General features: G+C 31.0%; 1 protein-coding gene across 7 annotated transcripts in view; it reads right to left on the bottom strand.

Moving 5' to 3' along the window:
- Positions 1-18655, bottom strand: part of LOC118196169 (irregular chiasm C-roughest protein-like) — a 396134-nt gene that overhangs the window by 28059 nt on the left and 349420 nt on the right. For all 7 annotated transcript variants that reach the window (XR_015042598.1, XR_015042596.1, XR_015042597.1 and 4 more), the window contains exons 7-8: positions 3945-4135; positions 2122-2257 (exon numbers count right to left, since the gene is read on the bottom strand). Coding sequence is in view for 4 of the 7 variants with exons in the window: in XM_085821918.1 (XP_085678044.1) it covers positions 2122-2257; positions 3945-4135 (327 nt within the window). In the remaining 3 variants the exon portion in view is untranslated. The remainder of the gene's footprint in view (positions 1-2121; positions 2258-3944; positions 4136-18655) is intronic.

Below are 18655 nucleotides of genomic sequence, written 5' to 3'. Positions count from 1 at the left end.
AAAAAAAAAAAAAAAAAAAGCGATTACATGGTAAAATGTGAGAAATGTAATGGTGAGTTTTCTATTTCGCCCGGCTGGAAGAATGATATTTCAAAGCACTCGGGGACACAGAAACAAAAAAGATATTTAAATACTCCTGCATCTTCCTCCAAAATGAATTCTTTCGGGAAACAATTTATGGAGACGAAGAAAAGAAATTAGCATTAGCAGAAGGACTTATGTCTTTTCATACTAATAATCACAATCATTCCTTCAGATCTTGTACATCACAAGTTGTCCAAAAGTTATTCAACAAAAAACGACAGCAATCTACTAAAAGAATTCACTCAAATGAGAAATATGCCAAAGAATAAAATAATACTATACGTAATTTTTAAATGTATTATATTTGTAAATTGTACTTAGCTTGAAATTAAAAAATATATCTTACAATACTATTTTTACGTTTCTATTTTTGCGTTTTGCGTTTTTAAAGAAAATTTGTGTTGCTCCATATAGACCAAACTTTTAATCAAGAATCTCTCCCCCCCCCGGTCAATTGTGTCCCGCTTTACCAATGTTAAAATCTGGTCACCTTAGGCTACACACAAGTCGGCACACTAAATGTGCCTGGTCTAAAAGTCTTACATTTTTGATTACTTTGTAACTAGAAAGCAGCAGTCTAGCTAAGGCAAAGCGTAGAAAGCAAGTGCCTAATGATCAGGATGAAATCTCAAGTCAGACTGAGTTAGTTTGGTTTCCAAAGCTTTTTGATTATTCAGTCAATATTGCTGTAAAATTATTATTGGCTGCTTGAATTTTAGTTCAGTTTACATCGCCAGAATTACGTAAGAGTAATAAGACATAGATTTTTCTCGAAATGATGCAGTGCAAATAGATGTAGCTATTTTTAGAATAGAGAAAGGAAATTAATTTACGCTGCTAATTTAGTATTTTACATACTCTTTTTCTTACATATATATATATATACATATATATATAATTACAAAAAGTTACATAAAATAATATAATCACGCGAAGTATTTTTGCGTATTAAGCGGGTGAAAAAATACCAGTAAAGACATAAATTAAGAAATTTAGAGCCAATTTTACACAAAGACGAAAAATTGAAATTCATCAGTAATAAATATCAATAAATCCTATAAATGTACAGAAGAATTTAATAAATGTTAAAACTAAAATATTTCAAACTAGTAAAACCCAAGTTAAAAAAAAAATAGTAAACAAAAAAGAATGTGAAAGAAGATGACTTCAGTCAACTTCAAAGCTACTTCATCACGAGGAGGAAATATTGAAATCAATTAAAATCTCTCTTCCATAAAACATCCTTGCTCTGTCGCTCTCTCTCTATATATATTGCATAAACTATATATATATATTGCATAAACTATATATATATATATTGCATAAACTATATGTATATATAACTATATATAACTATATATATATATACACGAGGGGTTGGGGCAGAAGTCATGGCAACTATTTTTTTCTTGTAGATATGTGAACGGATCACAAAACGTATATGTGTCGTGTGGAAGTTCTGCAGGAATAGTATGTATGCAGAACAACAAATGGCTTTGTGATAGCTGGCTCTGTGGTAGCGAGGGCTCTGAAATCAATCAGTTGGTGAGTGCCGTACGAGATGGAGGTAACCCACGTTGAGCAGCGCGCTTACATCAAAATAACCGTTCTCAGATGGAGAAATGCGATGGAATGTCAGAGTGAATTAGTAGAAGCCCTTGGGAATAATGCTCTACCATATCGTACAGTAGCACGGTGGGTAGAAAAGTTTCAGCAAGGACGTGTGTCAACCAGTGGTGAGCAACGTGGCGACGATGATTTAAGGCCAAGAAGAACAATAGCACAAAAAAAGAGACCATAAGGGAGGTTCAAAGCAAAGTAACCAACCTCTTTTGTACTGCACAGAAATAAAAGTTTTATTGTATGTATGAAATTTCATGATTTTTTCATAAACCCGTTTTTTACAAGCACTTGGTTATATATCGCGATCCCTTCACGCTCGTTATAAGCGAAATTTGACTGTATTTTTTCAGTGAAATATTATTCTTGGTAACACAGACTAAGTGTAACTTAATATCGCTAGATTTCTGTACTCACCTCTGACTTCCAAAGTCACTTCAAACGATTCTACACCCTTTTCATTTTCGATCACAAGTGCGTACGTTCTGGAATCGCCACCTTCTACATCTAGGACAGTTAGTCGAGCTTCGTAACAATCTTCTTTTGTCTGGATCTGTGGATGATAATTTTCAGTACTTTTGATTTAAAACTGAATAAATTATTACGAATTTAAAATTTACATTCATATTACATGTAAGGAGTCTAGTTTGATAATAAGAAATAACACAAATTTATTAGTAGTATTAAACAATACAAAAATAATAGTAGATATAATGTTATTTATTCTGTTGTATTTGTTGTTCAAATGAATCATCAGAATTTTACGTGACTAAAAAAATTTCTTCACTTCATTGTAAATCGCGAAAATGATTAACAAACATGCGTAAAACAGTTGGTAACCAACTCGCTTTGTGTGCAGGAGTATCTTAAGGTATGGCAGTGTATATTCTTGACTCATAATGCGTAATTCACTAAAGTATATATATATATATATATATATGCATGATATTGTTTATATTTTGTATATGTAATTTTTGTTAAACGTTTGTGCAGGAAATTTCCACACGTCTTCTTTTTCATTACGTAATTTGCAACAGTATAAACAGTTTTTTGATTTGATAAGTTTGTAAAGTTGCGCGCTTCCAACCTGCACGCAACAAAGTGGTGACTGCTGAAAACTGGAAATTAGACAGAGTCTTGAGAAGGGTTTAAGTCCCTTTTTATTCAACTTTGGAAGTTACAAATGCGTGCTCTTGACGCTCACAAACTACGCCGACCCAGCGGTAAAATAAAAATAAGAAACTAAAAAGAGATAATAACAAGCGACTAACTACGAGGCTCTCTAAACGTAACTAACCTCACCGCGTTGTAAAATACCGCTGATAATTCAGCGAACTCTGAATATTACGTTGAAAGATTAACAATTTGCCGAGGCAAGCACACAGGCCGAAACGCGTGGTTCTTCAATTTCTAACTACCTCCGCGCTCGTGAAGTAAGAAAAGCACACTTTGAACTCGTATCCTTTCTATTTAACTCAGAATACTTCCGCTGATAATTTGAATCCTTGCGCGTTCTACTAAAATTTACATACTCTGGCATTGGCAGTTCCAGGGGAAAGTAAGGCTTGACAGGAAAGATAGTTTAAACTTAAAATAAATGTTAGTTAAAATAAATATAAACCCTACAAGTTGTTGATAAACCTGGAGCTGCTCTAGCAAGTTTTATCGTATCTGAAGTAGGATTTGATAATCCTCTTTACACTCGGTTGGCTTCAAACAGTTCCGTTCAGGAATAATTTGAAAAATTTTCTGACTATCTGAAATCTAAAAATATAAATTCCTATTTCTGCTGTCCATTCATGCATAAAAATACACTTGTGGATGTAGTAAAGAATTCAGTAGATTAAATTTCGAGAATTCTGAAAAATTTTACCATGGAAAAAGAAATAATATTTGGATATATTAGTAGAATTTCGACAATAGTTCTTCCGCTAATGCGTCTCAAGCCAAAAGTTCGCCTATTGTCTAACTAGATCTAAATGATACGTACAAAAAACCATATAAATTTTTGTATTTTCTTGCTTTCTTGGACATTTCTTTTTTACGTCGACGATAATTCTGTATGGAAATGATTGCAATAGTTTTCCTATAAACTGCCATAATTAAAAACCAAAATCTATATTTCTGCTTTTAATACTTATCGCGTATTTAAGAAAAGCTAGCGAAATTTACGAAGATTACTTTCCAGACGTTTTTCAAAATTCTATCTACAGAAAGAAGAAATGATTGATTGCACTTACTGGCTGAATTTCGTCAGCAGTATGTCTGCCTGTCTGAGAATTAGTGTCAAGCCTAAAATTGTCCCACTGCCAGTAGGTTTTCCTCGGGCGAGGATCAGCACAAAAGAAAACAATTATCACAGCGTTCTCGTCTTTATCCACCACCATGTGAGATGAAACAGAAAATGATTCAGATAGAATTTGGGGAGGACCTGAAAAGAAATGAAAATAAAACTACACTTTTAAATTTATACTGAGTGTACCGGCATTTGAGTTCATATACAGAACAGTTTCTCAATAAATAGTAGTACAAATGGTCTTTTACACTTTTCATGTTAAGTTAACTTATGTTACAATATCGCCATCCACCTAGCCTAGCAAATTACAGATTTGTGAGCCATTGCCATTCCACGGTGAAAAAATACCTAAACTTTCTTTTCAAATTAAAAAGGAACTCTTATTATAACAAACGTACTTTTTCTTACATTATTATTATTTAAACAAATTTCGTACTAACACAAGTTGTTTATAATGCTATATATCTATATATCTCTCCTACAGAATTTGAATTTTACAGTAGTTTAATTAATTATTGAAAATGTACAAAGAATGCTGGGTACTTTTCCGTTTTGCGATAAAGTCATCAATAACGATACAACTGATGCCAAACGGAATATCCTCGATGGTAACCTTTTATGCCTCATTTTCAAAACACGTCGCAGCCATTTCTTATCAGATTGATTGTTTCTTTCAATACTGGCATACAATTACATAGAATTTTTGCCAGGTAGTTCAATTTTATGCCCTAAGGCCATTCGCGGTAATTAAGTCAATGATGCAATCACACCGCTTTACCCAAAGCCGAAATTATAGAAAAGTCAAAGGTTAAACTTAAATCCTAATAAGAAGGCGCTAGCGAAGTAAAGCATTGCGGTTTTACATAATTTCTGAGTAAGCTATTCGAACGAATTGAAATAATTCTTGCATTTAAACTTGTATTCCAAATTCAGATTTAACTTGAAATTAATGTAAATTATTACCGAGAGAATTAGATTTTTGTAGCGTAGTTTACGTGAGATGTAATCACCGGGGGGCACGTGATATGAACCGGCGAATCAGGATATTGAACCATGATAGCATAGTAAATCCTTAAATTAATGTCTTTTTATAAATTTATTGTCTTAAGTCACTTGCTTTTTACAAAATTTTAAACGATATTAAAATGTTTATGCCTTCAAAATAAAAAATTCTTAGAACCAACATTTTTAAATATTTTTTGTGTATACCATAAGTTGTCGCCAATAGTCTGCTTGGTGAAGATTTGCGCCGGCGAAACGGAAAAGTACCGAATGCTGTTTTACTCTTGTTTTTATCCGAAGTCTTGGAGATACGAAAATATTTTCTGATCTTCTGAATAAAATAAAATATTGAATATTTCGTCAAATTTAACATTTTAATAATGTTTTTAATCTGAATAAAAGGTTACAAACTATTCAGCACAAGTAAGTAGGAAATAGTATTATACCAACAGCTGAATAAAAATAATTACGTAATGTAAAAAATGCAAAAAGTCTTTAAATATTAATCTTATGTAGTATTAAAAAAATATATGTTTGTGCGATATGGAAGGACGTCCGTTTAAGATTTCACAAAGTCGGAACAGTTTGTCAGAGATTTAGGACTTCATTTAATCGAAATTTGTAATGAGATATATTCCGCAAGAGAACAAGAGGAAGAATGGCCTTGCTTGGTTACATAAGCTATTGATAAGTCACGTGATCTCTTAGGTCATCTACATTGATTGTTTACATTAACTATACATAAGTCACGTGATCTCTGAGGTCATCGGAATAAATCTCTTTAATCATAAATATAGGATGCATTTCATGTTCTTTCCTTGTTCGAAATAAATTAAAACACTCAACAGAACAAACTTATTATTCGTGTAAATGCATATTATGATTACCCTGGAACAGAATTCCTTCATATTATAAGTAACCTATGTATATATTTGTAAACTGCTTAGGAATATGTATATTGTACCTATAAGGTGTGACATAATTTTGGATATTTTTCGAAAATATCAACAAAATGATCAGGTTAGAATAAGCAATGTTAGACCTTGTTTTAGTTCAAGGTTTCTCCAATAAATAGTGCGGGTAGTATCAAATATGAAAACGAATGACAAAAAATAAGATATCTTAGAATTTTTAGGTTATCTGAGTTACTTTACGTTATTAAAATATTACTAAAGGGTAGAAATCGACTCTCAGTTACACATAATCCTTTAAAGGCTTTATATTTGCACATTTTCGTGAAATTCCAGACATAGTGCCATCTGGTGGTGAAAACCGAAGCTAAACTGTGATTTATGCGTAAACGTATCTTGCCTTGGGATCAAACTACACTTTAATATGCCAAAATGAAGATTTCATGTGATTTTTTTAAAATTATGTCTTGATTTCTTGTCAAAGAATATGTACACTCCTGAGTATAACCAACAGTCATGTAAGTGATTAAATAGATATGATACATAGAATGACAATGGTAATCTTGCAAAATTTTAATATCATAATTTTTATTAGAATTTTAATTCTATGGTTATGGTTAACTGAATACAGCAAAGTACACGACGTTTAATTGCCTAAGAAAGGGGATGACGTTTCTGAATTATAATTTTATATTGATAGTAAAATTTGGTTGGCAATGAACTCGTTAATGTTAATGTAAAATTGATATTATAATAAAGAACACTGAAGCTAGATAAATTAGAATAATAACATGCAGTAAAATACGTAAATTGACATTTTAGAAGGAAATTTTAGTAAGAGTTATTAATGAGAATATGAAAAATTACATTTATGAGCTTTTTCATATAATTAATTTAAAGAAATTCTATTTCAGTAATTACATCGTTTAAAACTTATTAAAATCTCAGTCATATATTTATACAAATACATAATTTAACGTATTTCACTGAAAATATATTACATTATATATTTGTCTTAATAAAGTGTAACTGTAAATTCTCATCATAAACATTTTGCGTGCTTTATCGTTAACACTTCTTAGATATATAATTAAATTCATCATTGAAACATTCAGTATAATTAATTTAAGCTAAAATTCTAATCTAATTTTATTCGCATATATGTGGATTTAAGAATTACCACTAACTTAAAGAAACTCTCAAAAGTGAGAGACATTTAAATTTCAACAATGTTCTCATAAGAAATTTTACAAAAAATATAAATATTCAAAAAATATTCAATAAATACAAGAGTTAGGTGCAAAATAAGAACCCTTTTTCGACGATTCTGTCATCTGAAGCATTATTTTCGATTGAGAGAATAAAAAATGTTTTTCGTACTTAGTTTTTTGTACTGATCGAATTATTCGTGTTTTAAAATACAGGGCAGCTACTAAGAAAGAATTTAAATTTGATGCAAGCATTGCTGCAATTTTATACCAAAACTGAAAATTTTATGCGTTTAATATAAAATGGTATTTAATGAACGAATTTTTTAGATATTCTTAAAAAATTCATCACGAGTTCATGTTCAGAATATTTAGAAGCTCAGTTTGCAGAATTTTACCGTGAAATAATAATAGAAGCTAAATTCAGCTAAATGAGAAGAAAGGTCCTAAAGGAAACGCTTGAAATTCATTTTCTAATTCCGACAAATGGCTGAAACAAGCTTATGAAACGAAAGTGATTACCTTTTATCTAAAACAAGAGCATTTTGAGTAAAATAATTATAAGGCGACAGAGAAAAATGTTTTTCAGTTTATTGATGTTTTTATGAATTTTTCATGCAATGACACTAATTTTCCAAAGTACTTCTTCACAGACTGTTAACGATTCAGCGAAGGTTCATATGAAAGTGATGACATCGAGAAATACATTATTTTTAAAATTTAAATTACTATAAGAGAGGTGGAATTTTTAAAAGACAAGTAGTCCCCCAATTCAGAATATTTCATGGTGGTTTTAAAAATTCTTCGATTATAAATTTTGTCTAAATAGATGAAAAGCGTAATATGCTAATCCTTATAATGCTTTATTCTACTTTGAGTTATGAAATATCATCTATTCTGTATTTCATTATCACTGTAGAAAATTAATGCAAACTGTCTCCATTAACAACCATGGTTAACGTAGGCAGTTTATCCGATGATGGTTCTATTTGTGAAGCAAGGAAAAGGCTTAAATGTTTACGAGTCTAATCTGTGTGAATTATATACACGTATAATCAATCAGTACGGAAAAATTATCGTATTGTTGGTCGTAGAGTAGGAAGGTGCAGATCCCTTAAATATCATACCTGAGATGATCTCAATCATAATTGGGATGATGATTCAATTCATAACAGTATTTATTTATTTGTCTATAATTTAAAACAAATCACAGATAAAATGTTTCACTCACTGCCACTGCCTGTAAAATGTTACTGCGATAACTATAAGAATAGAGTAAACAGATTTTAATACAGTTGAAGACGCTTCTTTTAGAAACTCTCGAATATTTACATAAAAATATTTATGCATGGACTCATTTCGTATTAGAAATAGGCCCACCAGAAGCTGAACCAGACGGTAAAGACGCTGAACACTGGTAGTTTGGTCCGAGGTTCGAATCCCGCGAACGGGCTGGCTGCATGGGCGTTTTCGTGGTTTTCCCCATGTGTAATGTGTATACGAGCCAGTTCCCCTTAGAAAGTCCCCCATGAAGGCATCTCTCCCTTTAGGCAGATAGCCCTCGTGTGCTTTGCCATAATTAAATAATCCAATCCAATCCAAATCCGTATTAGAACTAATTCAGTTTAATGTTCTATGTGCCCAAAATATTTTATTAAATATTTTGTAATGCCAGTTTTAGATTGTTTAGCAACAAATGACTAAAAAATGTTTTGGACGATAAATTCTAATTCAAGACGTTTATCTTGCTGCAGATTAACGTAGCGCTGATGTTACGATAAAAGTTCGATAACGAATATTGAAATTTCATTTCAGATATTAATGATGAGTTTTAATTTGAAGTAATACTTTTATTGCACTAGCTGAATTTCTTAAATCATAAAATATTTTGTTAGCATTTGCTTTTAAACGTAAATAATAATAAGAATAAGGTAAAGGTTTTAGACCATGAAAGAATCAAGTTAAATCTTCGTCCTTCCCCATTCCTCCGCAAAATACTCCACAATAAAAGCAAAAAATAAAATAAAATAAGATAAAATAACGCACGCTTACATATAGTTTCAACCCCCAAAACTGGAAAGATAACCAGCATGCTGAAAGTCTGACAGTAGAGTTTGTGGTATGAAACACTGAAGAGAGTGTAATTTAGTAGAAAGAGGATGTGTAATTAATGTCACACGATTCTTTGACTTCATCAAGGCACTATTACGTTTACTTAATTTGGTGTCGAAGGTTAAAATTTGTTGCCCTCAAATACAACATTATGATTGGATGCTAAGAACTTGCATAACTTTTTAGTTACACGGTTCTTTGCATTCAAAACCTGTTGCAAACGTATAGCAAATCTACTAATTTTTCCAAACATAAACTCGCATTTCCATCGCTGTATTAGAAAACAAACAATGAATTTTATTTATTCTTCTAATTGCTTTTGGTACAAGCGAAATTTATTCCCACATTGAAACAGAGAGTATACGAATATAAGAGGGGATTTAAAGTGATCTTTCGAAAAGGGGAACCTAATTATTTATTTTAGAAACTTGCACTCAATGGCGTGTGACGCTATGCGTATTTATGAGCGCGGAATCAAACAAACTTTACATCTTGTGACATTACACATGATGCTTTCTTTGAGCATTCTAATTGGTGGAATATGCAACAACAGATGTGAATAAACCCTAATAATCTCACGTAATAAAATTTAATAAGAAAAATGTTGATTTTTGATGTAATAAGTATAGAAATCAGACATAACCACCATCATATAAATTACCTGATCATCTTCACCCTTTTTTACAAGCAAGGGAGACTTACTAGGAAATGCTTAAAGTTTTATGGATACACAATCCCTCAGTTCTCTCCAATTAACGTTCGAAATAATTGAAAGGAATGCAGTGATTCAAAATCTTCCACTCAAAAGTCATTTACTAATTAAGAAAGATTATTTAAGTTCTCGGGAACGTTCTGTCACACGGAGGAACAATTCCTCTCCACCATGGCTTCCATAATTTTGAACTTCCTCCTTTTTTCGTGTTTGTTCTCATGTATAATGTTATAGAATCTTCTGTCAGCTCTTTAAAAATTAAGAGGGATTTAGAATTTCACAGTTGACATAATCCGCGATCGTGCATCAGTTCTTGACAGTACTTTTACACAGTTAAATGAGTTTATTAGAATTCTAAGGGCTTGCATGTCTCCAGATTATAAAAGGAATTAAAGATACGCCTGAATTAGGTATCCGGAGAGTAAAATATTGTTTTGAAGAAGATGGATCAAGCATCTATTTTCTATTTTCTGCAGGTTTAATGCATGCCTAATAAAATTACATTTGCTTTGCATAATTAATCCATCATGCCATTTAGCATTTTGAACTGACTAAATGTATCGAACTGAGTAATATGTATATATTTACTGAAACATATTTCTGTATAGAATGAAATTTCTAACTGTGACATCCTCCTTAACACAAGTGCATGCGAAGGAGATACTAACTTCCTAGAATACTATAAATAATGGTATGTTATATCATGACTGTATTATGCAATATAATCGGCAAAGAGAAGCAGATACTTTTATTTCCTCAAATAACATTTAATGAATTTTTAGATATTTACTTCAAATTGTTAAAGCTATCCAAGCAAGGGAGAAAATGTAAGAAAATAGCTGTAGCATTGGGTGATTGGAGAGTTTAATGAGCATAAAATTAAACTGTTAATATCGTATCTGTTCAGCAAAATGTCAATTTTGTAATACGTTCGCTATACAGGTTTTAGTTTGAATAATAAAAGTCCAACATTTTTGAATAAAAGTTTGCGGAAATGCCAGAGAACGAACCTATTGAATCAGATCACTTCTGAATCATGATTACTAAACGATTCTGAACAAATTTACAGAATCCTCCTATCTGCACAAATGAAATTTTGTCATAAATTTCGGTACATTGTTTTGAGAAATCTTTAATTGTAGGTCAACGTCTATCATCAATATTTAGAAACAAAGCTTGAAGTTATCTCTTTCAAATGCCCTGTGTATTATCTATTTATACGAAACCAGGAAATTGTAGATGGAACTAGAGATTAGAGTTTCTTTGAAACAGCGTTACTTCTAAAAGACTGATTGATGATTTCAGCCAAAAATTTAAAACTTTCGGCTCAGTACTCAATACTTGTTGTAGCATAGACGTATGACTGCCATAGGAAAAGATGCTATTAAGGTGATTCAGTTAGCTATTCGTTAAGTGAGCGGATGTGAGGTTTAAAAGAAGATAACTTTTCTCTTTAGAGTTAACAAGATAGATCAAGATCCCTTCTGAACTCTCAAATTCCTTAGCAAATATTCAGATATCCGTGCCGGCGAAAATAAAATTGTGCAACTTTATGAAACAAACACGGATTAAGCAACAAGGAGAAAAGAAGTCTCCTTTTCATTTAAGTTTATTAAAATAATGACTACATTCATCTTGCATAGTTAAGAAACGAAGACTTAATTTTATGAATGAAGCTATCTTCATCTTTCCACGAGTTTATGATCTAAGGGAAATATTAGCAAAATATTTAGAGCTCAGGGTATTGAATTAGATTTAAGAAGTAAGGGAGATTGACTTAAGCAAAAAACGAAAAGGAATTTCTTTCCCCTTCAAGTTTATTAAACATTACTATACTCTCATCTGTGATAAATAATTAAATAAGTAAATTTAACTGGTACCGCCATTCAGGCCTCAGCAGAGTTTAACAGGATTCTTGTGGGACACAAGAACAGCATCTGTTAAAATTGAATAGAAGATTTATGTCTGGGAAGTCAAATCTGGGATTTAGATGAACCAGCATTTAAAAACTTGCATTAAAGAAAATGACAAAATGTATGAATACTACGTAAAAAGAGGAAGTGCAAAGGAAAAAAAACTGTCCAAAATATGTGCAAAAAAAAAGAGGAGTTTCCATTCATTACATAAGTGAAACACCAGATGCTGTTTTATGCTAGACATCTGTAGTTAACACTCAAACTTTTCTTGAAATCATTAGATGACAATAGCCCAAAAAGATACATTCTCTATACGGAGAGCAAAGTGCATTCTATCCTTAGTACGGATGTCACGCAAAAGCATTGTTAAATTGCATTCGATAATGGTCAAAATGAATATTTTGTTTGAAATATGATACCCGACATTTTTGGCGTTTATAATATTTACTTTTTACTTGTTTTAGAGTTTAGACAAGGAAGTAAAAATAGACATTATTAAATCTATATCAAATTCAATTAACATTGAAGAGCTAAAATTTTGAGAGCTAATTTTTAAAAATCTATTCGTGCAATGTTTACAAAACTTGGCAGTTTCGCATAAATTAAGTCGTAGAATCGAAATATGGAAAAACATTGGTATGTCATTTCAGAAAAAGTCCGATGTGTCAAAATACCTATATTAGAACAAAAGCTATATATAAACCTAATACATATCCTAAGTCGCGCTTTCGAGACATTAAAAACGCAAGTTGAAATTTGTCAATCGGCCCAGTAGAACGGGAGATATATATTTGTCCCGTTTTTACTTCCTTATACGAAAAAAAAAGAAGTATCGCAATTGCGAAAAATTTCGGGTATCATATTTCAAAGAAAATATCCATTTTGACCACTATCGAATTCAATGATGTTTTTGCGTGACATCCGTGCGTAAGAACACAATAAAGGACTCTTTTTTCCGGAAAACATTATACAATTGACTTAATGAATTCTGAAGAGAATTTTTCGTGGCGTTTGTACGTACGTACGTACGTATATATGTATATATCTCGCATAATTCTAAAACAAGTAGTATCAGAATGTTGAAATTTTGTATATAGGACTGTTATAAAAAAGAAGGAATCTGATCTAGATGTACATCTTCAATTTTGGTTGCAATCGGTAGCACCAAAAGTATATAAATATATCCATTCTATTACTCTGTTCAGTGAACTCAGTTTCTTTATTCTTATGTGTTTGTAAATTGTGCATTGCTTGCTTTGAAAATGATTGAATTATATTGTTCTTATTTTTAGGTTAAAGTTTTTATGCCTTTACTTAACCTGCATGCAATAATTTTAGAACTATCAACAATTTAAAAGTTTTTTTAAGTGAGGCTAAGCCTAATTTTTGTTTAGCATGGCAGCCATATTTGCTTACATTTGAAACTTAGCAGAATAGTGGATTTATTGTCAATCTAGAGAAATTAAGCTTCGCAACACCGAAGTAACGTCTTCTTTTATTATTGCGAATTAAATTATACTTAAGTCATTCTGGAATTATCATTTAAGTTGTCAGCTTGTTTTTGCGTAGAAACTATAATTTTAACTGTAAAAACTGTTTTTTAAATTGTTTTAACTGTACTTAATTTTTAGGATTTTCTAGATCTTAGAAATTTTAAGAAAAATATTTTGAATGTTTACGTATTTTTCCTTGCCGCGAAAAGAAATCTGAATTAATTAGTAGCGCATGCGCATTAGGTAAGCGACACTGTATCATCTGTAAAAAACTGTTTCTTTTTTATTTGTTTAATTTCTTTTATACATCGTTTTAGATTTATTACAGTATTTTAATAGAACATGTGGTAATTCTTCAGAAAATATAATTGCTGTGCACTCTGAGTTATAAAATGAATGAGATGTAATGCTGTTAAATGAACCTAGTGCCGAATTGTAGCTATGGCAGATAAATGTAGTGAACTTTAAAGAGTGCATTTATTCTATTGCGGTTTATGCGCTATTGGCGAAGTAAATTTAATTCAAAATTCACTGATTCAACATGCTTAAATGAAATGCAGGAAAACTAAGTATAATTTAATATTCCGTACAAGGAAGTCATGCGGTGTACACGTCAGATACATTTTTTTTTGCGCATTGTACGTACGTACGTATGTATCTCGCATAACTCAAAAAAGAGTAGTCTCAGAGCGCTGTTAGCTCAGTTTAACAGGTTAAGGTTTTTATGCCTTTAGGTAATCTGCATGCAATAGTTATAGAACTATCAACAATTTAAACGTTGTTTAAGTGCCGCTAAGCTTAATTTATTTATTATAGCAGCCATATTTGTTTACATTTGAAATTTAGCAGAGTAGTGAGTTAAGTCAGCTTCTGCACCTTTAGTATATTTTTTGCCGAGTGGCACCAAAAGTAAACTTTCCGTTTTGTGCATCGAAAAATCTTTCTTCTTGCCGCTGTCCGAATTGCTTGTTTTTGCGTAGAAACTCTAATTTTAAAATTTTTTTAAATTTATTTTTAACTGTATTTGGTGTTTCACCTTTTTCTACATTTTTAAATTTTTAATGAAGTTATTTTGAAATTTATGTAAAGTTTTATGTATATTTGCCTTTCCGCAAAGTGAGAACTGAATTATTTGAATGAGAAATGTATCTCATGAAATTCGAAGAAATAAGTTTAAATTAAATGCAGCACAAAATGCGTATAATTTAATACAAGGAACCGCTCATCAATACGTTTGAGCAGATTATGTGTTTCTGAAGAAGAAAGACATGTCTAATAAAGGTCTCGAGGTTTTCCTTTGATATCCCTATCAAGCTAAAGTTTGCTATGTATTTAGGTATTACTAAAATCGAATATAAAAGCTGGTAATAAATATTTTGTTCAAGAATTTTGTACAAACAGGGAAAATTTTATACTGAAACTCTTGGAAGAGAGTTCACAAGTTGGAGGAAACACTTTGCCACAGAGTTTACTTTTTTTCGTCTGTCCTAGCACTTAACAGTGATAATCCATTTGCTGAGTGACGAATTCTTGCATTTTGAAGGTATTCAAATGTTATCGTAAGCAACAGCACGAATCCGAAAACAGAAAAAAAAAATAATAATAACTGTAAATGAGAGAAAAAGTTTCTTAGACTTTCTTAGAAAAAAATCATTAATAAAAGATTTAAACATTTAATATTAATTACCAATTCTCTCGAAATATCTATGAAAAATGTACTAAATATTAAAATTTCAGAAAATACTTGTTCACCGATTTTGATATAAAAATGAACTTTATAAAAATATGTTAAAATTTAAATTTTAAAAAGGATTTATTGTTCCTTAGTAAACTAATAAGAAATTCCCTAGACATTAAATAATGTCATTCTTTGCTTAGGGTAAACATCAGTGTTTAATAAACTTCAACTAAAATAACTAAATAAACTATTTATAATATTATTCTCATTTAATTAAGAAATTAATTAAAGCTAAAATGTAAATGAAACCGTTTAGTTTACATTTATCTTACAATTCAAAAATGCAATTTTTATTTCTTCTCAATTATTCTTAACATTAGACAATGTTTAAAATTAGGAAATCTTTTAAATAACTTGACCCAAAAAAAGAAAAGTAGTTAAAATTTGCGCTATTAAACTTCAGAAGTAAAAAAATATTTGCTGCTATGTTTGAAGCGTACCTTTGATTATTAAGTCTCAGAAACTCATGATAGCATTTTTCAAAGAAACACAATATTTCAATGAACATAAAGCTCTTAAAAAATGAATTACATTTATGCAGATTCGATAATATTTGCTCGCAGCAATTTGAAAAGGGAAATAACGTAGAAAGTGAATCAAAGCAAAATGCCAAAACGAAATTAATAGACCTTCTGAGCAAATTGCAACAATTTGGACTAAAAATAGCAGAACGCATTCAGTGAAAGGAGACCAGAAAAGAATGCAAAGCTGAGACGCAATAGAGCAGTTTAACAGAAAACTGGGGAAACAAAGTGCATCTGGAAAGGTGTGGATTGTGATACAATACTCTACGAACACCATGTATGGAAGAATTCAACATTAGTGTGCTGTAGATGCACTACCTAATTTTGGAGTTTTAATCATTGTATGAAACGCTGATAAGACTATGCGGCTAAGATATTTATACAGTGCAGTTTTATCTGCAATGAACTAAAAATGTATGTAGTGTTTGAATTAAAAGTTATGTTATTACATATAAAAGTTAACAGGGTATTTATTAGCTACTAACTAATGTAACATTAGTTTAACTACATTAATTTAACGGAAAAAGTCGAATAAATCAAAAGAATCAATTAAATGTGAATGAAATTTATTAATCCAAAATTTTCCTATCTCATATTTGTCATAAATTCGAAGTTAGATAAACTCATTATTGAAATTCTTATTAAAATAATTTATTCCACCTAACAAGGCATAAATTTTAATATATTGTTTGAACTAGATTTTATGCCATGCTTCAGAATTCTGGAGATAACTCAATTGTGCTTCAAAATTGTCTAGACGTAACTGAATTGCCACTCAAAGTAAGACGCACATAAAATTTGTTCCTACTTTAAATTCTTATCAGCTTCTGAAATTCAGTTCTGAGTGCGAAAAAATAAGAGATGAGCTTTAGTAACTTACTATCAATTATTCATCGACAATCATCGTTACCAAACTGGAGTAACTTGATAAGATAACTACAAGCACTGAGAAAGTAAGAGGCAAAAAAATCTACGCACATTAAAATACGACGGTCTTTGCGTATAAACTAGCTTTCGACAGTCGTAAAATCTAAGAACTCACCAAAAATAATATTTCCGACACGATTTCGGGTCTCGCTAATTGATTGGCTCGAAACATTTTATGACAAGTTTGTGCAGATCACTTTAAAACTTTTAACGACAAGATATCCTCTCCGTTTGAGTTTTATGTCCTGCGAACAATCTTCGGGTCGGCCTCGTGATTAAGTGCTAATTAAGAAGTTTTAAGCGAAAGGTCCGGAGTTTTAATTAAAACTAAATAATGATCTAATTTTCAAACGCCATGCCGCTTTGTAATAGGAAGGGCAATGCTTCGGGAAAGTATAATTAAAGATTACTGACAAAGATTAAACCTTTTGAACCTTCTACTCCACGGCTCTCGCTAACAAGCACGGGGATATTCTTATTGGCGGATTGGGAAAGGAAAGCTTGGAATTGCAAAACTGGGAGAAACTGATCGAGATGTTCGAGTTAACGGTTAGTTTGCTAAGGGTTGCATTCCTGCGAATGCTAGAGATATAAAATGGCGAATAATGCATTTTCGTTTTCATTTTTAGTCGAACAATGAAACAGTAGACAGTTAGCAACAATTAATTTGTCATATTATATACGAATCAATTAACATTTTATGATATGTTTCCTTATCTATTCAGGGAGGTTGTAAAACACACATTCACTTCAAGGGATATTCTGTTTTTTTTTCCAGTAATAAATTTTAGATTAATGTACGTAAGTTACATTATATTCTTGTAAATGAAGATTGAAATTATATTAATATAAATGAATGTCTTCACATTAAGATGCTATCCCAGATTTGAATCATCATTGGATTATCAAAATGCGCAATGAAAGTAAGCGAAAGCATTTCTAGAAATTTCTACCCTTTGACTTGGTTTCAGTATTATTTTCTTACTATTGGCGAAAGCGGGAGTACCTCTATTTAACTTTGGGTTAATGTATACACTAAGAGGCTTACAGAATTATAGCACTCACATAACAAATACATAAATAAAGTGTAGCCTCACAGCAAAAGAAAGAAATTAAAATATTAAAGACTAATGAAAGAAAAATTTTATATAATTAAAAATTTTAATTGAAGAGGAAATTTTGAAAAATCAGAAATTGTGTTACATACCGTAAAAATTCAGAAAACAATGGTGGTTAAGAGCACAAATACTTTTAATACCTGGAACATATTCCTTTGCTAGACACGACGAAAGCAGACAAGAAGAGTTTGACGGACAACTCAATCACGCGCTACGCAGCTGCATTCAGGAGCAGGTATAAATCACCCTTTAGAATTTGAATTTGTCCTGCTTAGTCAGAAACGGAGACAATTTAAAGTTTGCTTAAAATTGATTAATGCTTAATATATGAAAATCTACAAGGAAATACCTTTTTGTATCACTTGCGCTTTTATCCGAGATCTCTTGCTGAAAATGTAGATGACATTTTTTCTGTGAAACCATGTTAGAAACTAGTAAGCTCTGATACTATATTATTTAAAGCTTTAATTTTAATATAATGCTAGTGACATATTTATGAGTTAAATCCAATATGCATAAGAAATTTCATAAAGTAAGTATACGCGTAGTTAAATAGTAGTAGTTTGGGCATATATGATTCAAGAACGTATTGAATTTTGTATTCTTAATACAAATAACTCCCCGTTAAAAATTTATTAAATATCTGAAAACACAGACATTATCCTTAGAGATAAATCGTTAAAAAATTTTAAAAATCTTACAGATAAGTTTTATAACTTTAAAAAGATTCCAGATAACCCTAATTTCAGCTTAGTTTCTACTTTTATGACGGCGCTATAAATCAAGCCGGCACTAAACGCACTGTATAATGAAAATAAGAAGGCAAGTTCTACGCATACAAAAATATGTTGTTTTTGTTAGATTAAATCATGCTAATATAAGATTTTTAAACCATAATTAGCATTAAATATTTATTTTCGGATTAAGTAACCGTAAAACTACGTATAATAACTATATCCTCACATAATGGCGAACAGTAATTACTGCAGCGACA

This window comes from Stegodyphus dumicola, chromosome 8 (assembly GCF_044657685.1).
Source record: "Stegodyphus dumicola isolate Sdum_Otavi_A_Nest chromosome 8, ASM4465768v1".
NCBI classification, from domain to species: Eukaryota; Metazoa; Arthropoda; class Arachnida; order Araneae; family Eresidae; genus Stegodyphus; species Stegodyphus dumicola.
The sequence above is the reverse complement of the archived record's forward strand: the minus strand, read 5'-3'. Positions and strand labels throughout refer to the sequence as shown.